The 24,613-nt window shown below is 52.8% G+C and overlaps 1 protein-coding gene across 6 annotated transcripts; it reads left to right on the top strand.

The window, feature by feature from the left end:
• Positions 1-154: 154 nt before the first annotated feature.
• Positions 155-22,002, top strand: FBXO31 (F-box protein 31). 6 transcript variants are annotated; one of them, XM_015292653.4, is made up of 10 exons: positions 155-559; positions 5,701-5,772; positions 7,629-7,715; positions 10,808-10,884; positions 12,145-12,312; positions 12,852-12,926; positions 14,558-14,667; positions 15,366-15,519; positions 16,162-16,529; positions 17,691-22,002. In XM_015292653.4, exons 1-10 carry the CDS (start codon positions 172-174, stop codon positions 17,911-17,913), a joined length of 1,722 nt encoding a protein of 573 aa, XP_015148139.2. In that variant the 5' UTR covers positions 155-171; the 3' UTR covers positions 17,914-22,002. The 6 variants fall into 6 exon arrangements, with proteins under 6 accessions (XP_015148139.2, XP_015148140.2, XP_046755704.1 ...); XM_046899748.1 differs by lacking the exon at positions 155-559 and adding an exon at positions 1,212-3,461; XM_015292656.4 differs by lacking the exons at positions 155-559; positions 7,629-7,715 and adding exons at positions 1,212-3,461; positions 7,472-7,628.
• Positions 22,003-24,613: the final 2,611 nt, after the last annotated feature.

Raw genomic sequence — 24,613 nt, 5'->3', positions numbered from 1 at the left:
TAGCGGCCGTGGCTCCCCGAGGCGGGTAGCGGTGCCGGAACGTCCGTTACCCGGCGAAGGGGCGTGGCCGAGCTGAGCGAGAGGCTCCGATTGGCCGCGTCTGGCAGTGGGCGGGTCCTGCGGCGCCGCGCCACGCCCCGCCCCGCCCTACAGCGCAGAGCGGCGGCGGTCATGGCGGTGTGCGCACGGCTGTGCGGGGTCGGCCCGGCGCGGGGCTGCCGCCGGCGCGGAGCGGCACGGGAACAGCGGCGGGGAGGCGGAGGGGACAGCGAGCCCGACACCGACACGGACCCCGAGGAGGCGGGAGGCGGCGGAGGCGCTTCCGTGGAGGACGACGAATTGACGGAGCGCATCGAGTGCTCCAGGCCCGCGCTGCACCCCGCCGAGGTGGGCCCGAACGGGCGGGCCCCGATGTCCCTCCTGGAGCTGCCCCCCGAGCTGCTGGTGCAGATCTTCGGCTCGCTGCCCGGCACCGACCTGCCCAGCCTGGCCCGGGTCTGCACCACCTTCCGCCGCATCCTTCGCACCGACACCATCTGGAGGCGGCGCTGTCGGGAAGGTAACGCCTGCCGGGGTTGGGGGGCGGTTATGGGGAGCATTGGGGTGACTGGGGAGGAGATGGGTGCGTTGGGTACGGGGAGAGGGCTTCCCTGGGGAGGTGTGCGGAGGGCGATTTCAGGCGGTGGGGAGAGGGGGGGGTCGGTCCGTGCGGAGTCGCTGCGGTGGGGGAGGAAGGAGCCCTTGGGTGCCCATGTGGGGCCTGCAGGTAACGCGAGCACCGTGCAGGCATGCGCTGCCGTGATGCAAACGCAGGGCCGTGTTCTGCAGCGCCTCGGGCTGTGTTGCTGTGGCCCAGTGCTGCAGTTTCACTCCTCCCCTTTACCTGCTGTCAGTGTGTCTGTCTGTCCCCTGTTTGTTAACACAGCTGCTCTTTCACCCTCCTCACGCTGTCTTGCTGTGCTCGCCCATCTCTACGTGATGCCGTCCTGCTCGGTGCTTCCAGCTCATAAAGTCACTGTTGTTTCCCTGGTTTTGGTACCATGGAGGTCATAGGGATGAGAACTGTAGGTGTGTCAGAAAGGCTGTCCGCTATGGGATGCGTTCGGATGCATTAAACCTCACAGGAATGAGTTCATGCTTTATCAGCACTACCCAAGAACCCTTGGACAGTCCAAAGGCTGTACCTGGAAAACATACACCAAAGCATTCTTGTTTCTCTGCTCAGCAGGGAGTGATCCCAAAAGCTTAACGCTTTCTTGGCGACAGGCTGATCGAATAGCATCCATTCTTTCCTTATACTCTTGGCTAACTACAAGCTGAGAGGTGCTTCAAACCCAATCCCTATTCTCCTTCCCAACACTGCTTCCTGTGCCTCTTCTGGTGTATCAGCTCCAGCTGTGGTCAGAGCGCATGTTGGTGGGCTGCAGGCTTGATGGAGGTAATTCTTGTACCAAAGGCATGATGTGCAAGCTGGGAGGCCCAGGTAAGCATCAGGTTCCTGGCTGAAAGCTGGGCATTTATGGGACTGTTCCTGCAGCCTTTTAATCGGTCACAGTCTGAGCTGGTCTCAGCTTGGACTTTCACTTGCACAGTTGTGCACAGAAGCATGAAGTGATTGCCGTCGTGGTGGTACTGCAGCATTGCATATATGCACGTGTGTCCTGTTGTGAAAACTGCAGGTGCCAGGAATAGAGCAAGAATATGTGAGCCCCTCCAATCATACCCCTTGTATTGATGGCTTGTTCAGTCTGAAGTTTACTGGTGATGCCCCAGAGCTGTACTCCTAAAGGAATTAGTGGTCAGCTTTGACTTCAAGGCAGCCCTGTATGTAAAACTATTTGAGATAAGAAAAGAAAGACAATCCTGAACTGAAATGCGGCAGTTTATCTCTGAGAGGATTGTTGCAGTGCTTTGTGTGAACCAGTTTGCACCTTCGTCTTGGGCAGCAGCAGTGCTGGGGATGGGGGACACCTGGCTTTGCCCATTCAGAACTGGTGTTTTCCTCTTGTAGTGCTGTGGGCACACTCACCTTCAGAACAGTCTTGAGAACATGTTGTGAATGGTCCAAACATCCAAAGGGCTTGTCCTGAAAGTGCAGGGGTGGCTTCTCCTGCTGGTTGTCCATGGGGAGAGTGCAGGGATTAACCAGAAGTGGTTGTGTAAGCTGCTGCTGTGGCTGGTAGGGCTGTTGTCCTTTTATCATTGCAACTGTTTGGGGTAAACAATGCCTTTGAATTGCTTCTTTGGCAAGAAGAGGATTGCAGTTGCTTTTGTGTTTTCTATAAATAGGAGATTGCTGATCTCTGCAGCGGGAGCTGAATTAAAGCACCGTTGCTCATGGCTTGACCTACCTTGATTAGCACCTGGTAGGCCACAACTTCCATCTGAAAGCAGCATAGGAGCAGCAGGGCGCTTAGAAACAGAGCAGTGGTTCAGAAGAACCCCTTCTAGAACGTGCCTGAAAAGGCTTTGGGTTGTAACAACAATCTTCCTTTGTTTTGGACCTACAGAAGTATCAGCTGAAGTGTTGAAGATGCTCACCTTGAGCAAGGCTTGGAGAGCTCATGGGGAAGGACATGGAAGTCTGCTCTGTGTGCTCAGCGAGGGGCTGTTGGGTGGAATTCAGCTCTTTCAGGCCGTGCTCCCACAGTGGGAGCTATTTCCTGTAGTACATCGCCTTAGGAAATGGGAATGTGGTTTTAATATGTCCTAAGGTTAATATGTCCCTGTGAGGTTACGTGGTGTGTATCTGTGGTGAACTGTGCTGTGCTTTTTCATGTCTCGCCTTGCTCTTGGTCCAGGTGCTGTCTGAAAGCCAATAGCTTGCTGTTCCTCGCTGCTGGTGCCAGGTGCACAGCGGGGGCCATTCTTCAGAGGGTCTTCCTCGGGTGTGTTTGTGGTTGTAGGTCTGAAGCCCCTCATCTTCTTGCTTTGAGGTTTCCCACGAATGCCTTCGCTCGTTGCAGATCACAGCTCCTCCTTTGCGGAACACGTCGGTGGTCACTGCAAGCCTTCCACAGGGAGAAGCGTTTGGAAGCCTTTGGGACCAAGAAACCAATTTGTCCTTCTGGCACTTCAGAAGTGCTGACCTGAGAATGTCCCACGTTTGTGGTGTCTGAAATGATCCAACGAGTTTCTATGCCTTCTGTTCTGTGCATATCATTTTAAACATACCCTTTATCTGGGACTAATTAGAAGACATGATTAGCCAAGGTGCTGCTGAACCTTAGCAGTAGTAGGGGTGTCAAGCTCTACCAGCCATCCTAATTCCCTTTGAGCTGCAGATGCTCACATACAGTGCTTGGAGCTGCTGAGAGAGACCCGGGGAAAAGCAGCGGTGTGATCTTTGTGCTATTTGACATGCAATGGAAACACTCCCTGCTTCCAGAAGATGATGTCACAGCTGCAAGGAGGGCTCTCTTTGCCATGGGCAGGCCGGGGAGTAGATTACACTTAGAAAGGTATTAGTGGGATTCATTATACCTTTCCAAGTCCTTTCGATTCCAGTGCATGTGGCCATGGAAACAGCACCGTGTCACCGTGTTTGGCATGTTTTCCAAGCACTCATTATAAACCTAATAAAACAGACTTTGCAGCTGGTCAAGGAAGAGCTTCAAAACCAATTTCCATCCTTACTTTTGAAGCAGGATTAGTTCTAACCGTGTACATTTCTGTGGCTGTTAACTCCTTAAGCTACTTGACTCGGTGAGCTGCAGCACTGAGATAAGTCCATTTGAAGGGAACCTACCTGCAGAGAAGTGGGGTTTGCAGCTTTTGGAGTGTTTCTGCTTTCATAGAATTCCCTTGCAGGCTGTTAAGGGCGCTTGAATGAAACTGAGATAGAGCTCTAACCTCAAACCTCATCCTACCTCGCCCTGTTGTTCAGGGTATGTGCTGGCAGTTGCCTGCCCTGGGGCTGCACTTGGGGTGGTTTATGGGTGCAGGAGGCAAAATGGGGAGTAGTGAGAGCTTATGGGTTTATGGGCATTGCTGTTGGCAGCATGGAGAAGTGCCATTTGGGCAGGATCCTCCGTGTCTCCTCCCTTTCTGATGCAGTATGAATATCTTCCATGAGGCTGAACGTAACCTATCTGCAATGCCTGCTGCACAAAGCCCGCATCCTGCTGACACTGTGGCCAGGTGGAAAGAGTGGGCTGTTAACAAACAGCAGGCTATAACCACCCCGCTTCCCTCATCTTACAAGGTCTCTGGCTTTCTGATCGGCTGAGGAAACATACCATTCCCTCTGCCCCTTTGATGTAACTATTAGGCACACATCCCCACTTGTGGACAGCTGTTGAGAGCCTCCCTGAGCCTGGCAGGGGGGGTGGGCAGCCATGGGATGGCTGCAGGGTGCTCGTTGTGCAGCCTCCAGCTCAGCTCTGGTTTCACAGATCTGCAGGAGGGCCGTGCAGGGTCGGCTGGCCGCAGCCCAGCACTGAGTGGCTTGTTTGTGCTGGGCTGGGTGTGCTTCCCTGCGAGCTCATCTGTCTGCTCTCTGCCTAATTGTGCTTCCTCATCCTGCCTTGTGTTTGATGCACGGAGAGCTTCCTCTGACTTGTGCCGTGGAAGTCAGCAGGAGCTTTGCCACGGGCTTCTGCATCTTCTAATGAAGGGCAATGCCTTTTTACCTCCTGCCCACTCTTACCTCGATTGAACTCGCTGTTTACCCAAAGCAATGTAATGCAGAGCGTGTATTCCCCATAGGCGGGCTGACAGTAAGCTTTGCGGTTGCTTTATCATCATGCATGTGTGCCACAAGGGCTGTATTTATAGACTGAGTGATGTTGGATTCATTCAGGGACGCTTCTGCTTTTCTCCTGCCTGAGAAATGGACTCTGAGTTTGCAGCAGGCAGTGGTGGTTGGCATTGCTGGGGGAAGCTGTGTTTGATCTGCAGCATGGAGGTCTTTGATGTCGAGGAGGATAGCTGAGATCTAACAGGGCTGCTGCAGCAGCGTGCTTGCTGCTACAGTGCTTGCTGCTGCTGCTGGGTTTTTTTTGGGATCTCCCTCTGCTTTCCTAAGGATTCCTCGCGGTGAGCTGTCAGCCCTTGCTTTTGTTTCTTAGAATTTCTTAAAAGTTTCATGTTGACTTCCAGCAAACAAAACGAAACGATCTCCTTTTGTGCTTCAAAGCTGCCTTGAAGGTCTGCGGCTGGCTTTGTTTGCAGGGTGCTCTGTGAGCAATCAAAGGCATTTGGGCGTGCAGCGGCCCCATCTCCATCCCATCCGCTTTCATGTGTAACCATATTTGTACGTGCTGATGTCTGTTTTATGTCTCCATTTCATTCTTTTTTTTAAGCCCGTGACCTTTTCTTTGGATCCTAATAAGCAGCTTTCTCTGTTGGGTAGCTCAGTGGGAGTAAATAATTACTATGCACTCTCATGATTTGATCTAAATGGGCACGCATTCGGAGCTGTAACAAGTCCGTCTCTCCCATTTCACACCCCTTGCAGTGTAGATGTCAGCCTCTGGAGCTTTGCTCTGTTTTGTGTTTGTTGCAGGCATTGCTTGGAAAGTGCTGGATTCCCAAACTGCAATGCAATTACCTCCAGTTGTTCGTTTTCCCTGCAGAACAGCAGTAAGATTCTCAGACTGAGGGCCCGGCTTGCAAGAGTGCACCTCGCATCTCGCTGTTGGATCCTGCATAGCAGAGGCCTCAATGCCAGAGCTGACGTTGTTATCTGTGTCATTGCAGAGTATGGTGTCTGTGAAAACCTGCGCAAGTTGGAGATCACAGGCGTGTCCTGCCGGGATGTCTATGCCAAACGTAAGTGATGAAGCTGGTGCAGGTCTGGATGCCTTTGCTCAGTACCAACTTGGAAAGCGTATACGTGTTGAATATTTATTAGGCTTTGACAGTGGGAGTTATTCAGACTTGCTTTCTAATGGCAAAGGCATCTGTGAAGCTGACACATTTGGGATTTTCTTTAATAGTAAGCAGATAGCAAGAGCTGGGACATCTGTCCCCCAATCCTCCAGTAGAAAAAGGCACGGAATTTAAGTTTCTTGTAGAGCATAATGAAGGTTTTTCATCGTTTCCCATTTGTTTTACCCTGTTCAGATCCTGCTGAGGAATTAACAGCTATTTTCTCTAGCTAGAGGCTGCCAGTACCCCAGTGTGACTAAGTTAAGGCTGGTCCCAGTGCAAGGATGCCACTCTATGCTGACAGTGGGAAAGAGCTGTCGTTGGAGTCCTTTGGGCTGCTCCTGGAGGAGGAGGACGTGGCAGGGCTGCCCTCTGCTCAGGTGCTGTTGTGTTTTAGGGATGGCTGTGGCAGTGGGACCTCAGATTCAGAGCGCACCCAACTTGCAGAAGGCACATCTGCTCTCTCGTGGTTTGGGGGGTGTCAGGGAGAAGAAAGCAGGATAGGCTGTGGCCAAGATGGAGGCTGTCTCCCTGTCACCACATCTTGCCCTTTGCAGTCGGAAGCTGCAGGGTTGCTCTGAGGGCTTTGCTCAGCCTCCAGGAGCTCCTGTGTCAGCACTGTCAGCCTGTGTTATCTTGGTTCCACCACCACATCTTTTCTAAGGGTTTGCAGTCCTCAGTATAAAGAACAAGATGTAACCTGTGGTTTCTGGCTGTTCAGATAAGACCCTGTTTTATATAGCAAAAGGAGTAACTGTCCCAGGTTGCAATCCCGAGAGGTCTCTATAGGCTTTGCAGAGCCAAAAACCAGCTCAACTTCTGCATCTGCTTTATTTGCTGAGCCTTGAAGCAGTGATTAATTACCTCAAGCACTGATCTTCGTGCTGGAAAGGAACAACTTCTAGGTTTTAATCCTGTCTAGCAGACTTGCTGAGCATCCTCAGGCAAAACCACTTTATCACCCACTGCCTCTGTTGTTGAGGGCTATGAAACCAACAACTATTTTGCCAGTCTTCCCTTGCACCACTGTAGTTCCTGCATCCACAGCATCTCAGGGTGCATGAGGACTACCTCTGCAATAGTCTTCACTGTGTTCCTGAGGAAGGACTGTGCTGTGCCTTTATCCATTCAGCAATCCCAACCAGCATGGTTGCTAACCAGGGTTAGTCAAGCACTGCTCAGGGTGCTTGGCAGCCTTCTCTGGCTTCAGAGGGTGTGCTGTCCTAGCAATCCTGCTCGGATTTAACCAACAGTTAGTGGCTTTGGAACAGTTTCTTGGTGGTGTGACCCCCCCTCCCCATTTTCTCTGCTGTCCCATTAGCCTCCTTAATTGCAGAGGAGTTAATTTGGAGCTACTGGTAGATGTCACCTAAGCTTTTCCGTGCACTGAATGTGCTTCTGCAGGAAACAGTGTGAGAAACTGGGAACTGAGATCTGGTGTTAGAAAGCAGCACTAACCCAAGAGCTGGGCTGCCCTCCGTGCACTTACTTCTCAGACAGTGATGCTCATGACTGTCACACAACAGAGCTTTGGGGGGGACCACTTTTACTTCCCCGGATGTCATTTGTAACTGTTATCTTGGGCCAAATTCTGTGTCAGTAACCCTGCAAACTGGCTGTGCCTGAGGAAGCAAATTGGAAACCACGAACTGATGCACCGCAGCTGGAAGTGAAACGAGAAGGGAGCAGGTCCAGGTTCATCATAAGGTGACGGTGGAGCTGAGTTCTCTGGCACTTACCCTGCTGTGTCTGTTCAGGTATAAACCCACGGGTGAAGTCGGGGCGTTTTATGAAAATCCTTCCCGACTACGAGCACATGGAGTACAGAGATGTTTACACCTGCCGTACGTACCCTGCTGGTTGATGCTTCCTGCTCTGAGCACACACGAGATGCTGCATGGAGTGTGACGTTGCTTTGAGCAAATTGTTTTGGGGTGGATGTTGGGACAGCGTGGAGGGCTTCATGAGCAGTTCATAGAATCATAGAATGGCCTGGGATGAAAAGGACCACAGTGCTCATCCAGTTCCAACCCCCTGCTATGTGCAGGGTCGCCAACCAGCAGCCCAGGCTGCTCAGAGCCACATCCAGCCTGGCCTTGAATGCCTGCAGGGATGGGGCAGCCTCTTTGGGCAACCTGTTCCAGTTCTTGTGGAGCAGTCTGACCCTTCAGAGTGACAATGCCAGGAGGTATATGGGCTGGTCTTTCTTTGAAGTGCTTTGAAATGTTGAGGGAAGAGCAGCAAAACACTTCAGTCTGATGCTCAGCCTTCTGCAGGTGTTGAGGGGAGCGCTGATCACATGAAAGCAATGAGGGAAGCCTGTGCTGCTTGCTGTCTGGAAGGAGTATTGGGCTGTCTCTCATGCTCCTTAGGGGAAGGGGAACAAGGCCACTTTGCAAACTCAGGTTACTAATTCACAAGTGCTTGGGAATGGAGTTCTTCCACACGTGCACGTAATGGAAGGAGTAAATGCTGCACACTTACCTGTGCTGAAGAAGACAGCTGAGCATGGGCCGTTCAGAGAAGATGTACAGCAGGCCGTGATGACAGTGTCTTTAATGCAGGTCACAGCAGAGAAGCAGTGACAGTGCTGCTGCAGGAATCAGTACAAAGTTTTAGCTTTTGTAGCTTGCTGCCTGGGTGCTTGCTCCCAACAAGCTGGTTGTGGTGGCTCTGAAATGGCATTTAGTGCTGTTCCCTCAGCTGCAGCCCCAAAGGTCTGAAGTCTCAAGCTGCTTTCCTGCAGGGGCATGGCGTGTCACCTGGAGAACAGCCAGTGTGCTTTACAGTGTCACTGCCTCTTTCCCCTTTTCCCCACCCAACTGTTAAGCCTTCATTAGCAGGGTTGATTGTGACTGCTCATACAGCATGAGCCAGCTCAGCTCAGATTGCTTTCTCCAGGTTTCCAGCACTCCTTGGTGATGCTTTGCTCACTCCTCTATGAGCACTTACCACTGGCTGAGGGCTGCTTCTTCCAGCTCAGTTTGGTTATGGGCATCTTGCTTTGATCCCTCGTTGGGGTTTTGCATTTATTTCTGCCTCGTCCTCAGTGCAGACTCAGGCAGTGTAACGGGATTTAGCTAAAACAGAGGTGTATGAAAGCATCTGCTGTGCTCCTGATGTAATAACCCATTCTGGGGCTGTGAGTGCCTTCCCACACCGATGGTGTTCGTGGTGTGCCAGCTCTGCCCTGTCTGCTTGGATCACCATGTGTTTGCTCTGTGTCACTCCTTGTCCCGCGTGTCCTGTGGCACTGGGGAAGAGCACAGGCATCAGACCTTGCCCAGGCAGCTCCTGTGATGGGAGCTGAGCCATTCACCGCTCACCTCAGCCCTTCCCAAGCTGCTTTTCCATGTGAAGGGCTTGCAGGGCTGTGTGTGGCAGTGTGGGTAACCACCCACCCGGGTGGGAGTGCTGCTGAAGCTTCCCATGGGTGTATTTCTTGTTCCACTTGGCAGCACACGGGCTCAGAAGTTTGGATAGGCAACAGGCTTGTTCAGGACTGAGAAGAATTGGAGGTCTCATGCGTAGCAGAGGAGAGCAAGCCTTGGAGAGCAGCCCAAGTGCTGCTGCGTTCTGAGGAGCGGGGAGGGAAGCAGCTGTCGGATCCATCCACCTCCTGCCATGGGGAAGCCAAGTCTGGGACACAGCAGTGGATTTAGCCCTGAGACGTCGTAGAAGGAAAAAACAGTCACCCCTAGGCCTGAAAAAAAGGGAGTTAAGGTTTTGCTATGAGTCTTTTTGGGGCCTTTCGCCTGAAAGAGGCTCCTCTGGGCCAGCTGGCTCAGCTCTGGGTAACAGTTCCCTGCTGTTCTCACCCACTGTGGAAGTTCTCTGCTTTGCTGTAGTAAAAATACCCCTACAGTCTTCCCTGTTCCAGGTACTTAAAGGAGCAAAGCTGCACTGAAACTCAGTTCTTCCTGTATGAATTGACATGAAACAAAAGCCATTATTCATTCATGCTGGTTTTGTAAGCTGTGGCTTTCCAAGTCGGTCAGGAGCATCCCTGTGAGACAGAGGTCTCAGAAATAACCTGTGTCCTCTTGTCCCCACACAAGGTGCTGGACTGTGTGTGCCACCTGCACATGGAGGTTATTGGTCGTATCTGAAAACTGTAAGGACAGAAAGCATCGCTGTGAGGCTGGGAGGGGAAGCAAGGGGCATCTCCGAGCTTCCCTAAAGATGGTTCTTTGCAGGCATCATCCCCAACTCAAAGGAGTTTTCCTGTTTGCCCTTCAATTGTGGCGTGATTGAAAGTGCACCCAAGTCAGAGATGAGGAGCTGAAGCCTCCTGTGCTGCAGCAGGCTGAGAGAGGGGCTGGGCAGCAGCTTCTGGGCACTGCTGACACATAGCAGCTTGCTTCGAGTTCTGCAGCTCCCAAGCTGGCATGGTCTGTGTGCTTTGCCCCCCTGTTCGTTGGCTGTTTTGAAGAAGGATGCTTAACTCTGGAGGCAAGTTTGTCCCTGCAAGGAGGGGAAATACTCAGAACACTCACCTTTCCTTATTCTTTACTGCCTTTGTGTCTTTATTTTCTGTTGCTTTGCAGTGTGAGGCATCAGGTGGGTTTTTGGTAGCTGGAGGTGGTGGTTACTTGATTTGTTGGTCCTGCACCAACAGGACCGCGTTGCAGAGGTCTCCCACTGAGGTATCTGCATGTGTAAGGTCCTGGGAACCAACTCCTGCCCCTGCAGTGCAGCACAGCTTCAGAGGACCAGAAATCCTCGTGAACTCATGGGAGGCCTCAGTTCAGAACTGCCTCGCTGTGGTTGGGTGCAACCAGCATTCACTTCCTCATAATGCTGTTGTGGGTGGCATTGGGCAGCGTGGTGTGCGGTTTGGTGATAGTCTCTTTTTCCCTTTACTTCTTTCCCTTCCCCCCCAAATTCTAACTCCTTAGCTCATTAACACTCACATCAGTGTCTCTCTGTTCCCCAGTGCTGCACCGATACCGACACATCCTGGGGTTGTGGCAGCCGGACATCGGGCCCTATGGGGGACTGCTGAACGTGGTGGTGAGTACCTCATCCCGGGGCTGTGGTGGAGGACTGAACCTTTTGAATGCCCCTTCACCATCAGCACGGTGTCGAGAAGTCGAAACACAAGCACGTGGTTGGTGCCCAGGTTGCTCCTTGGCTCTTTGCACCATCACCGCCTTTGCCAGGCAGTCCCTTTGTTTCTCAGCTGCACTCCACATAGCTGCAGGAACACACAGGAAGATGTGAGGAGTGTTCTGGGCAAGGCTTCATGTAGAGTCTCATGCTGCTATTCTGGTGGCTGGCACAGTGCTTTGATACCACAGAGACATTAGAGCTGGCCCATTACTACATTCTTAACCTTTGCCTGCGTCTGAACGGTTTGCAAAGGGTTTTGCCCTTGTGTTTGTGCACTTCACTCTCTGTATTTTGCCATCCTTTACTGATGCAAGACTGGTGGAGCCTGCCAGCTCCTGTGCTGCTGGGGAGAGCAGTTAATGAACAACCTTGATGCTGCACCACTGAGACTGGGCGAGAAGCTTGCCAGAAGCCCTTACTCTTTTGCACCACTGTGCCATAGGTGGCAGGCTGACCCATAACAAAAGACCAGGGCCACTGCTGCTCTGTCCTTAGGATTTTGCAATGTTCTATTTCGTAAACTGAAAGAAGAGCACATCCAAGTGCACCGATGTCTACACGATGTCGTGACCTTACAAAAACAGGTGTGCCCTCGTGGCACTACTCTGCTTTCCTCTCAAATCTCTGCACAGAAAACATCCTTTCTCTGGAACTGTGGGGCTGGAAGGGAAGGATTCTGTTAGCGTGCAGGAGGAGAGCTGGCGCTTGTGCTTGTGTGCTGAGAGGATTGTTGCTTCCTGTGCTGCCCGTGAATAATAGAGCCAAATAATTCCTCATCCAAGAGGAGCAGATAATCACGAGAAGCAGAACTCTGAGAATCTGCCAGCAGGAGCTCTCAAACTAATTAGAGCTCGACTTGCTGTGTGGTCTCTCCCTCCGGATCCTGTGCGCCGAGCATCCGTCGCAAAGTCCTTTTGCAACAATAAAAGCTGGGTGATTTTTCCATTGGTGCAGAAAAACCTCATAAAGAAGCCCTCTCCCTCTTCACCAGGGGTGTGCTGTGAGTGCATATGGTCTGGTTTAATTGCTGGAAAGCAGTTTGGAAATGCAGCAAGCTGTTCTGCAGCTCTTGCCCTGTTGTAGGATAGGCGCCAGAGCTGTGAACTCCAAAGGCCGTGAGCAATGCTGACGCTGTGTGTGTTGTTTCCCATCCCTCTGCAGGTGGATGGTCTGTTCATCATTGGCTGGATGTACTTGCCACCTCACGACCCTCACGTCGATGACCCAATGAGATTCAAACCTCTCTTCAGGATCCATCTCATGGAGAGGAAATCTGCAACGGTTGAGTGTATGTATGGCCATAAGGGACCTCATAATGGCCACATCCAGGTGAGCTCCTCCAGTGTTTGCAACGTGAGTCCTAGGGGCAGTGTGTGTATGCATGTCTGCACCTCGGCTGTGGAAGCAGATTGAACAGAAAATAGGATATGGCCCTGGGGTGGAACACCGATGTGTTCAGGCTGAGATAAAGGATGCATAAAGTGGCCTTGTTCAGCTGCTGGGTGCATCCACGCAGGCCTGCTTGCTTTTCCAGTGCTAAATGAGACTGTAGGAAGGCGACTTAGCATCATCCATTCAGCTGAATGCTTTGAAAAGCTTCTCGAGGGGCTGCTTCCTTGTCCTTAAAATAAAAAACAGCTCGGGCAACACGATAAGATCTTGCATTAGAATGCATTGGGTTTGTTAGGGCTGTTAGTTCTCTATCCTATAGCTGATGCAGTGAGTATCTCATAATGAGATCTCTCCCATGCCTAATTCAGTAACGTTTGTTGTGCAAAGCATTTACTCTAAGCAGTCACAGTTAAGTCATCCCAGGCATCTCTCATCAGGTCTGTAACCTGTTCAATTCTCCTCCATGCTAACTACAGATTGTGAAGAAGGACGAGTTCTCCACCAAATGCAACCAGACAGATCACCACCGCATGTCAGGGGGAAGGCAGGAGGTAAGAGTGCTGTACCAGGCTTAAGGCTGGTGTGTGCCCCTTCTGTGAAGATAAAGCACCGCTGCCTTATCTGAGCTTGTAGCTAATATTGACATCCGTGTATCTGAGCATGCTTGAAAGCACAAGCTGGTAGCCTGGGGCTGATTTACTCTCATCTTCTCTTGAGTGCGTGGAATTGATTCGTGCTTGAATCAAAGCTTGAAGTGGGCACACAGAAAGGCCTGCAGGATCTTAGGGATCTCCTGCACCTGCCGAGGTTTGATGTACGGATTCAGTGGATGGGATCAGCTCAGCATCGTGCTTACAGAGCACCTGGGTGGGCGCCTGGCCCTGCCTCAGTGTGCAGCAGTGTGAGGGCAGGCTGCTCTCTCCATGCAGCTGAACAGAGCAGGGGTTTAGGGTTAGGGTTTCCCAGCAAGGTGCTGTTTTCCCCTCTACTGTTGGATCCTGAGCACCTGCGCTGTGGTGCTGCTCCTGTTTGTTAGCAGGGCTGTCTGAAGAAAGGCAGCAGTGTGCACTGTGTGCTGCTGCACTCTCCAGTCATTGATCTCTGTGGTACTGCTGCGGGTATAATGAAGATCTATCCTAATGTTGAGCACCAGCTGCATTTGAATGTGGGCTTGTCAGCGGGGCACCTTTCTGCTGCTTGTCTTCTTTGTTGAGGGATTAAAGCTCCGTTTATTTGTTTACTCCGTGACCATGTAAGGCATACCCAGCAAGGCAGATCCCTACCTCAGCCTACTCCAAGCTGCAGGTGCAACTGTCAGGGTGGAAGCCTTCAGCTCATAGCTGCTCCAGGTAGTGGCATTGCAGCCAGGAGCCCACCTCGCTCAGCATGACAGACCTGATCCTTTTCTTGCTTCTGACGTGTGCTTTAAGATGTCTGCCTGCTAATGGGAAACAGCTGGGTGAAAGATTTCCTTAAGTGTTTTCTGCTTCTGCAGCAGATGAGAAATGCTTTAATACTTTCAAAGCACCGTGTTAAGGATGCGTGGCGTTATGGTAATTGGGGGATCTGGCTTTAGAAGATAAAGGAGGTTGGGAGCGTTGCTGGGTAGGCTGCTATCTCAGTGTAAGCTGTTAGCACGCTAACTCATGTGAGGGTATTAACTTGTCAGAGCTGGTGTGGAGGGACTTCGGGAGATTTTTTTTTACAGATTTAGATGCATCAGTATTATATGAGCAGGATTTAACCCCCTAAATCTTCAGTGCTTTTCAGAAGCTTCCCCTTTTGTGTGTAGGGTAGGGCACAGGAGCAGGCTCATAAGGGTACACAGCTGGGTTCCTGCAGGATAAATCAGAACACAGCAGCAGATCAGCTGATATGCAGTGACAGGTGACACCTATGCTTTTGTTCTGAGGAGTCACATTGGTTCACGTAGGACTTATGTGAAGGGAATCGTATCTTCGTGGTGCAGAGCCTCGCTGGCAGCGCAGTCACCACGATGACTTAAACGTTTCTCCAAGCTCACTCTGCAACAATATTTGCTTGTTCCCAGCCCCCACCATACACAGCTGTCAGTGTGTGCCCTCTCTGTGCTCAGATGGGGAACTGTACCATGGGGCACGGTTGTGCTGGGACACAGTCCCACAGTCCCCGTTGCAAATGGAACATCTCTGTCTTCCTCCAGGAATTCCGGACGTGGCTGCGGGAAGAGTGGGGTCGCACACTGGAGGACATCTTCCATGAGCACATGCAAGAGCTCATCCTGATGAAGTTCATCTACACCAGCCAATATGAGTAAGGGCACCAGCTCTTTTTAGGTATTAAGGCTGCTGCAACTACCGGACCTCATTAGATCATTTCTTCTGAAAATGGGATGCTTGTGAGGACCTCTCACAGCCAGAGGAACATCATTTTGTTTAGGTTCTGCCCCTGCAGGCTCTGTGCAAAGATATGGGGCAGCATGGCCCTTTCTGCTCGCTGGGAGAGATGGAGGTTTATTATTACTGCTTCCATTACACGTTTGCTAACATAGCTAGGCACAGTATTTGAGCCATCTGACAGTGTTCGTTTTGAAGACAGAGTGTGAATATCTGTGATCCTGAGGGACTCTGCTTGGTAGCCTTGTTACTAAACAATATGTGACACGGTCCTTGAGAACTTCTCTTGACTATCACTCCAAAGTCCTAATAGCAGACCCTGAGATATGCTTTGCTCCTTAAGTCCTCCAGAACTGCCAGGGAGGGTTTCTGAGGCCTGCTGTGGCCTTACAACAGGAGCATCCTGGTGTGCTAACAGGGACTGGTAGAGGGAAGTGGAGGGAGGTGTGTTTGCACGTGCCTGAGATGAAATCTGGAGCTTGTTGTGTGCTCTCAGTGATACGTCCTGCCTCTGACATGATGACAACCCAGAGCTGTCTCAAGGAGCTGACTGCAAACACATTCTTCGTGTCTGGGAGTCTTCTCTTAACCTCTCTGACCTTTCCTTTTGCACAGCAACTGCTTGACATACCGACGCATCTACCTCCCTCCGAGCAGCCCTGACGACCTCATCAAGCCAGGTCTCTTCAAGGGAACGTATGGGAGCCATGGGCTGGAGATTGTCATGTTGAGCTTTCATGGAAGGAAAGCCAAGGGGACTAAAATCACCGTGAGTTTCCCTTCACTCACCCGATTAGTTGAATTAATCTTTCATTGATGCCATGAATCCACGGGAGAAAGGAGAAGGTAATCAGGTGCTGCAACGCCAAAGCTCATTTCCTTGTGGGTATCGGTGGCATTAGTGGGTCTGAACATGTGCCAGTTTTCTTTCCTCTGAGGGCTGTCTGCACCTAGGTTGATCTCTGGGTGCCAGCATAGCTAGAACTTGCTCTGCAAAGCTTTTCATGGTGCTTCCTGGCTCTCCCTCCCTTTTCTGTCTTTATGAGCTACTTTCTGTGAGCAACTGGTAGCAGATCATTGGAGATCACTCATGTGCATCAGGGGAGCAGGTACCAAATGGCTGCAGCTCTTTGCTGGTGCCAAGCTGGTGAGCTCCTTCCTCTCTGCAGGGAGTGATTCTGACACAGCGCTGATGCGGTTGATGCGCTGCTGCTTCCTTTCATCCTTTTCAAGTACAGCCTAGCTTGGAGCATTTGGTCTAACATTCTTGTTTGTGGGAGGCGTAGAGAATCCGATGAACAAAGCCTGATGTCTTTTGTTACCAACTTGACGGCTGTAGAATAGGGTGAGCTCTGTAGAAGCCAGATGCAGCGCCCTGCCCTGCAGCCTCCCTGTTTTTTCCCATCTCCAGGGAGATCCCAACATCCCAGCTGGGCAGCAGACTGTGGAGATAGACCTGGCTCACCCCCTGCAGCTGCCTGACATCGAGAACCTTCGTGATTTCAGCGAGCTCTCTCGCATCGTCCTGGAGGTGCAGGAGCAGGTGCGGCGCGAGGAGCAGGAGGAGGAGCAGCAGCAGGGAGAGGATGAGGATCGCTCCCAGCAGGCTGCCTCCTCTCCTGCTGCACAGCCCCAAGGAGGAGAAGGTGCTGAGGTGGAAGAGACTGCGGCTGGGGCGGAGTGGGCAACCCAGGACAAGACTCCAGCATCCCAGCCCTTCGTGCTGCCCATGGGGGTCATATCGAGGAACGAGGACTATCCCCGGGCCTGCCGCATTTGGTAATGGGGGCGAGTTGTTTGGTAGCCTGCTTGTGCCATTTGCTCCTTGAAACTGAAAGGGTAATCTTTGAAGCACACGCTGTATTTGTTTGCCCTTTACCTGCACTCCCAGCCCCTTGTGCTCGGGCTTTCTTTCTCCGCTGCCCTATTTCTGACACTCTCGTTTGATCCTCTTCGTTCTTAACCGTGCTGCCATCTGCAATCCTGCTTCCTTTGTAGATCTCTTTTTGTCCCGTTACTTCTAGAGCTAGCACCTTTCTGTGTTTTGCCTTTTTTATCCCCTCCAGGAGCTGCTCAGCTCGTGTATTTGGAGATGTGTTTGAGCTGCTTCCTGTTCCTGTGTGTCATTTGTGTTCCTTGGCTGTGGGAACACAGTGCTCCCTCCCACCCCTCCCTGGCATCTGCTGCCTTGGCACCAACTCTGCAAGGTGCTGAGCACCGTAAGCGGGAGGTGCAGGTGCACAGAGAGCCTTGTGGAGCAGGGCCTGGGCTCAGTGAAGCAGCATGCTAAATGAGGTGTGGAAACAGAGCCCAGAAGCTGAGGCTTAGGCAGGTGACCTTCAGCCAAACATCTGTGCTCATGGAAAAGCTTACCGATAGCTGGTTAATCCCAGAAGGCCCCTGCTGTCACACGCAAGCTGTGTTTGAATCAAACCCTGCTCCACCTGCTGCTTGCTTGGAGGTTAGGCTGACCTTTACTCCTCCCCAGCTCCTGCTAAGATTTTCCTTTCTCGCCCTTCCCCTGGGTTTGTCACGAGGTTTCCCTCTCTGGTCACCCTCTCCCCGTGTGTTTTCTTTCCTTTGAGGGCTGTCTGCACCTCGGTTGATCTCTGGGTTGCAGAAGTAAATAAATCTCAGTTGAATCACTGGGCTGAGCTGCAGAAAAAAACCTCATCCTCGCTTTGCAGGTGTTAATTAGAAGCCAGGAGCCTCCAGGAGGGGCTCAGATAAGCACATGTAGCAATGGATAGGTTTTCTGTTTCTGAAATGATATCAGCAGTGCTTTGCAATGAGAACCAATGGAATTAAAACTCCCTGCTCTGTAGCAGCAGGCAGCGTGCTTGGCACTGGATTGATTGTAGTGGTATTATTGCTATTGCTGTTAAATACTGGGTAATTTTGGCCGTTGCCAAACCTTTCTTTGCTCTTCTCTCCCTGCAGTTTTTATGGGACGGGGCTCATTGCTGGCCATGGCTTCACCAGCCCGGAGAGAACGCCCGGTGTTTTTGTTCTCTTTGACGACGATCGCTTTGGATTCATCTGGCTGGAGCTGAAGTCCTTCAGTCTGTACAGTCGGATCAAAGTCTCCTTCCAGAACGCCGAAGCGCCTTCCCGTGAGGCTTTCGATGAAATGCTGAAGAACATCCAGTCGTTGGCTACTTGATGGGTGATTTGTGATGGACAGGGCTAGGGGCTGCAAAGGCTGCTGCGCTCCCCGACCAGAGATAGGCTGGGGATTCCTTGCTCTTCGTACCTCTGAAGGAAAGCATGCACTTTTAATAAAGCCTTTTTACCCCCCCCCCCCAATGTAAACATCCCCGTTAAAATATCCACGAGTGCCCTTTCCTCCCTGCTGCCCCTCACTGCTCCCCTAGCAGTCCTTGGTACCTGGTCTGTAGCATAGCTCTGAATAGCTGAAGGGATCCTGCAGAGGAGGACACGGAGCTTTTTCATGGCAGGAAAAAGAATGTACTGGAACAAAAATAACTGAAGCTCAGAGCTGGATCACAGACCACCCAATTAACCGGATGGACACGAGCCCTCTGTGGTGGCCATTAGGAGTCTCCCATGGAGCGAGCTCTCCTTCAGGGAGGGGATTCATTTAAGCCTTTGCTGTGCTCTGGGCCTGTCTGTCCTCTTGGGAGAGCTGCTTTACCCTCCTGCAAACTGCTCGATCCCCTGCTGCAGACTGGCTGGCTGCTTCACGGTAATTGCATCGGCGCCGAGCGAGCAAGTCCTCCTCTCCAGAAACCTTTCTCTGGGTGCTGCATCATCAAGAGGGGCTGACGTGTCGTGTACCTGCATCTCTGGCTGAGCAATCAGAGTGGGTCGTTTCCTTGTGAGAAATCCCCTGCTGGGCAGCGAGGGGAGCGTTCCCTCTGTGAGTGGCTTCCGAAGGTCGTTGGCTGTGCTGTCCCTGGGGCTCAAGGCTGCCTCTCTCAGCACAGGGGGGTTCTTGGTTCTCCCCTGAGCTGGGTGCAGAACTGCAAGCGGGCGTGAATAGCAGAAGCTGGTGCATTCAGAACTGCTTTTGTGTCTGAAAGCTGGGCCTGAAATCTAATTGGGGGGTGGGGGGGAACAAGGGTGAAATAAGCCCCGGTGCAGCCTTTTGAGTCCTGTCTGTGCTAGGCAGCAGGAATGCTGTCATTTTTTTACTGCTGTGACCCCCTTTATCAGGTTGCCCTGTGCAGGCTGAAGGGGCAGTGAGGAGTTCTGGTGTGTCTGTGGCTCATGTTACGGTTGGTGCTGACAGGTCGGTGCTGCTGCTCTGCTCACAAGACCCTTCTGTTCCCTTTTTAGCTGCACTTGTTTCATCCCAGACGATTGCTGCTTGCACAGAAAGCTCCTGGGCTCACTTTCTTTCCATGATGCCTCTGTGGGCTGCTGGTAGGAGAGCCAGGTTCCCCATAGGCCGTAATTCTGCTCAGCAGTGCACCGTAGGAAAATCCTGCCCAGCTAATCTAGAAACTGTGAGTTGTGTTGGGATGGTTTGTAGCACATTTCATTATTAATCCTCTCTCTGTAGGAGGAGATAATTGGGATCTTTGTGTGAAGAAGAGAGCAGTTGGGGAGGAAGGCGTTGGTTGCGAGTGAAACACATCCTTTGTTGCAGTTCCTCCCCAGCAATGAGATTGGTTTGTCTAACAAAGCTCTGCAGGTTTCGGTCTGTAGATGTCTGTGCATGTGTTGTGCAGGAAGGATTTGAGCCCTCTCTCATGGAGCACTTTGAGCTGCTTTTCATTCCCCCTCTCAGAAGGGCTTTTTGCCATTGCTGGCTCTGGAGTGTACCCTCAGGCTGTGTGAGAACTGAGTCTCCAGCAGAGATTTAGAGCAGAAGGTCACATCCATCCATCACAGGATTAACTCCTGTCTCTGTGGGTAGAGTTTCACAACCCTCTGGGAACATGAAGGTGATTTCTTCTTTGCTTTTGTACTGTCTCACCAGTAGTGGAAAAGCTGGCTGTGTGTTAGAGGTGAGGATCTGAAGTGCTGTTGCTATCCTGGTGAATAAGCTGGAACAGGAGTTGCTGAGCAGCCTGCTGGATGGAGGTGTGCCTGTTGGTGTGGGCAGGAGGGAGGGCTGGCTGTGGTCTCACCCCACTGTGCTGTGCAGGGCTGGGAGAGGGGCAGGGAGACAGTGCTGAGCTGGAGGGCTGAGAGCTCCCCTTGGGCAGCTGCTTAATCACTTGTCCCTAAAGCCACCTCTGCTTCAGTCAGTGCTGTGTCTGCGGTTCTGATTTCTGCATTCTTCCTTCCCACAACATCCCCCCTCACCGGGCAAAGAAAAGAAAGAACACAACCCTGCAGTTTTGCATCGCTGCCTTAATAGCTTTTGCTTTTCTAAGGTTGAAAATGAGCCTTGTGCTGTGCTGCGAGCTCGGCCTGGGCCCTGAAGCACTGTCTTGTGAGTACAAACACTGCCTTCAGCAGGTCTGCTCCTGTCACCTGCTGTGTTGGCTCGGCTCAGTATGTACATGCAGCATAGATACGACTCGCTGCTGTGTCATAAAGTGCTTTTAGAAGTTGTAACCTGCAGCACAGCTTCCCCTTGCTGCCGGAGCCTGCCTTAGGCAGCAGGTGGCAGGAGAGCTTTGCTCAGTGCAGGTTTTGCTGCTTGCACGAGGACACTCAGGGTGGCTGTAGTGCATCCCCTGCGGAGGTGAGAGCTGCGTGTTGGGAAGGGCTGCAGGAGCCTTCCACGTGTCAGCTCCGCCTCTGTGGGTTTGTGGTGCACCTGCCTGGCCTCAGGGTGTCACAGTGTGCCAGTCCCGATGAAAAGCAAAGCTGCTGTGGCTTTATTCTGTCTAAAGCAGAGGTTAAATAACGAGTTCTGTATCCACGCTCCTCCTTTTCCTTCTGCGCTCACCTTCTGATCCTCGAGGCCTGGCAGGCTGTTGGGATGTGGCAGTGCTTGGCGGGGTGGTGGCGAACTGCTGCTGCTGCGCCCCGGTTCTGTTCACTTGTGCAGGAACTCAGGGAGAGCTGCCTTTGCATCTTGGCTCCAGATGCTGAGAAAGATGGAAAACAACCTGCCCAGATAGGAATCCTCCCGGTGGAAACGTCCTGGCATAAACACAGTGCTTGCAATTAGATGGCAGAGCAGCACCGCCCCAATAGCCACAGCGTCTAATTAACTCTAATTTAGGAACTTTGAAGCAGATGACTTACCGTGTTGTGCTCCAGGATTGTGCTGTGTGTTGTCAAAACACACAGCTTTGGCCAGCTGGAAAACACAAACACCAGAGATCCTCCTGCAGCCCATTTGTTTGTGTTGGGCCCGACACCATCGCTATAAACGCACCGTGACGCAGTGCTGTGGTTGTGCTATTTCAGTATTGCTGCCTCGTCAGGTGTTTGTTTTGTGGCAGGAGGGCAGAAAGGATGGAACCGACTGCAGCTTGGGCTGCCAGCCTTCCTCCACGGTGACACTGAGCCGTGCAGTGGGATGGGTGGCAGATAGACAGGGAAGTTGTATTGGGGAGAGGGCACGTTCGTATGTAAGCTTGCTTGGAGGTGTAAACAGCAGGAATGGGCTGCAGCTGGCTCAGTGTTTGCTTCCAAAGGCTGGCTTTTTATTGCTTTTTTATTAATGAAAAACAAAAAAAACCTAGTGGAACTTAATGGGAGTGTTGGGTGTCGTGTGGAAATGGGGTGTGTAATCTCAGCTAGCTAGTTTAGGGAATGGTGATATATTAACTCTGTCTCTGTGCTGGGTGCTCACGTGGCTGATAAGCTGTTGTGCTCAGCTGCCATAGGACTGCAGGTGAGGCGGGCAGCCTCTCCAAGCAGGAGAACCCCGTGTGTTTTGCACTCCCCGCTGCATTCAGAGGGCTCTGAGCATCGAAATGTCTCTGCAGGTTGTCCTTAGGGACGGTGAGGGTGAAGCAGCAGAACCCAGCTTTGGGCTGAGCTTCTCTTCCGCAGTGCCACTGCACATCCAGCACCTCTTGTGCCATGGGAACGTGGCAACTGAGGTTGGAATGAGTCAGCTGCTCTGTCTGCACCCCCAGCTGCGGGTTGGGGTTCTGCTGTCCTTCGCTTTGTGGCTCGGAGAGGAAGGAGCAGTGCAGAACCCAGGTGTGACTTTGCACCACTTTGCCTCCTTCATCCCGGCGATGCGAGAGCTGAGCAGAAGCCACGTGGTCCTTTTACACCACCTGATTGCTGTCACCCGAGGAGCCTTTTCCGATTTCAAATAATAATAATAATAATAATAGTAATAATAATAATAAAAGGAGGTTTTGTGAACTCACTTCTGTTTGCTTCTTTCTGTTTTGTTCCAGAGAAAAGCAGCAGATGGGCCTCCCCTTTCTGCTATGTACGGGGTGAGCAGCGTGCTGCTGCTGCTGCACAACCCAGCTCTCTGCAGCCCATTTTCTGTTCCATCCCCCTCCGTGTGCCACGCACAGCTCCTCCTCTACCAAAGCAAGCGCTGATGCTGAAGGTTTGGACTTTGGGTCTTTGTGTGGTGGTGTGCAGCTGAACGGAGGTGCTGTCAGTGGCCCAAGTGCTGCCGTCAGCTGCTTTTTGGAGCGCGGGCGTTGTGCTTCCAGCTCCACAGCTCCCTTCTGCCAGGGACTTTCTTGGCTGATACCCCTTAATGAGAACCTTGGAAGCGGAGCACTGAGCTGTCAGCTCTCGAAGTTCACACATGAGCTTTTAATGTGGGCCTGGCTGTGCCTCCTGGGTGCCACTGCTTCGCTGCAGGCTGGGGGGCGTTGTTATGGGGCCCTGAGTGCAGTCAGCTGCGAATGTGACCCCCTCTGATGCCATCTGTTAACGTTCCAAAGGCACAGCTGACCCAATCCTTTCCGTGAAGGAGGGTTCTGTATACAGCCCACACAGTCCCTTAAGCCTCAGCAGGGAAAAGTAGTAAAGCGCTGTAAGCAAAGGAACTCCCACCATATGTTTGGCCTTGGAGCATCACGAAATGTGGCAGGATTGCTGAACGTGCAGCTCCCAAATGCTGACCTCAGCCCTTCCAAAGAAGCTCAGAGCGTGCCTTGCTTGGTGCTGGGCAGCTCAGCACCTCGTGTGGGGGAGCAGAGCAGCTTCCACCCGGCTGGGGCAGGCAGGGCCGGCCCTGCTGCACTCCTCTGCCCCCGGTGGAGGTGGCAATGGGCTGTGACGGCCATCCCACACTGCTGCGGGCACTGTTTGCCTCTGTCCTTCTCCTCTTTGGGGCTGTTTGTGCCCGGGTTCCCCGCGATTGGAGCCATCTCAATGGGGGATTACTCACCTGTCTGAGTGCCATCCTCTCCCTGCGGCTGGGAGGATGATGAGTAACTCACTGTGCGTTTGCTCACCCAGCATCCCAGCAGGGCTTTGCTTTTTTCCCTCCTCATCCTTCATGCAAAAGGTTAATTAGTGGCAAACTCGACGCGGCTAATTAAAGACACGTGCGATCTCTCTTCGGCTCCTTGCAGCCGTCAGCCCTTTGCTCGCACGCCGCCGTCCCGCTGAACATCCGTGGGCCGATTAACTCCTATGCGTAACCCCGGCCCGGAGGAGCAGCGCTGTGTTGCGGCGCGTCCGCAAGGGGGCGCTATAGGACCGCGAAGCGCCGCCCGCGGGGATCGGGAGCCGAACAGCCCCGGGGATGGGGCGTCATCTCAGGGATGGGGCGGCTCAGGGATGGGGCACCCCGGGACGCGAACAGCCTCGGTCCGGGCATCCCACAGCTGTGTGCTACCGCGATCTGCCACCCCCAGGATATGAATAGTCCAACCTTGGGAGCTTGCCCCCCATGGGAAGTGGGCGTCTGTGTGTGTCTGTGGCCACGAGGGCACGCAGACGTTTATGGAACTGAGGGCATGTGGGGCGTCCCCAGGATGAGTTGAACCCTCTGGGCCAGCCCCGGTATCCATTCACCCCCAGCTTCTCCTGCACCGTGGGATGTGGGGGTGGGGGCAACCCGGGGAGCCCAGCATGCAGGTTTGCAAACTACCGCAGCTGGAGGGCGCAGCGTGGGGGCAATGCAGGGCGGCGCATTCCCTGTGCTAAAGACGACACTTGAGGGAGGAGAAACAAAACACCGACAGCGGAGGTCCGGGAGGTGCTGGGTTTGCTGCCGTCAGCTGCTCTGAATTATTCAATCAGCATCTCGTTTGCCAGCCTGATGCAATTCCTTCTCCGCAGCCCCATTGCGGAGGGGAGATGCAGTCTCAGTCTGTCGCTCCGGTGCCCGGGGGACAACACACCCCCACTGCAAACGTTTCTCGTCGCCTCGGAGCCAGGCAGGCTGCAAACTGCTCTGCGTTTATATCTGGAGTCACTCTCCTCCCTCTCTCCCTTCGTGTCTCACCTCTCTTTGCGGTGCTGTGCTCTGGGGTTGGCTTCTCCCTGTTGTCTCACCTCCTCGTCCCTCACCCTGAGGGAGGGGAACCGTTCCTCTGCTCACTGCCCTGACCCCGCGTCCCCCCAGCCCACCCCATTACCCTAACCCTGCCCCTCTTGCAGTGACCCCATTACCTGCCCGCCTTCCTCCACCCACCCCTTCTCCTATCACACGGGGGTGAGCTGTGATATCCCACGCAGCTCCGCTGCCACCACACCAGCGCTGCTCGTGTGGCTGCTAATTAAAAACAGACGAGGAGGGGGCAGACGGTAAGCGATGCTCCTGACCCTGGGGCAGCTGGAGGCTATCAGAAAGCCCTATCCTTTCTATGTCAGCAGGTGGGGGGGATGTGGGTGGCTGCAGGCAGCCCATGCGGAGCTGAGCTGAGCTGAGCTGAGCGGTGCTGTGCAGCACAGTTCCCCTCTCCCTGCAGGCATTCAAGGCCAGGCTGGATGTGGCTCTGGGCAGCCTGGGCTGCTGGTTGGCGACCCTGCACATAGCAGGGGGTTGGAACTGGATGAGCACT

This window comes from Gallus gallus, chromosome 11 (genome assembly GCF_016699485.2).
Source record: "Gallus gallus isolate bGalGal1 chromosome 11, bGalGal1.mat.broiler.GRCg7b, whole genome shotgun sequence".
Taxonomy (NCBI): Eukaryota; Metazoa; Chordata; class Aves; order Galliformes; family Phasianidae; genus Gallus; species Gallus gallus.
The sequence above is the reverse complement of the archived record's forward strand: the minus strand, read 5'-3'. Positions and strand labels throughout refer to the sequence as shown.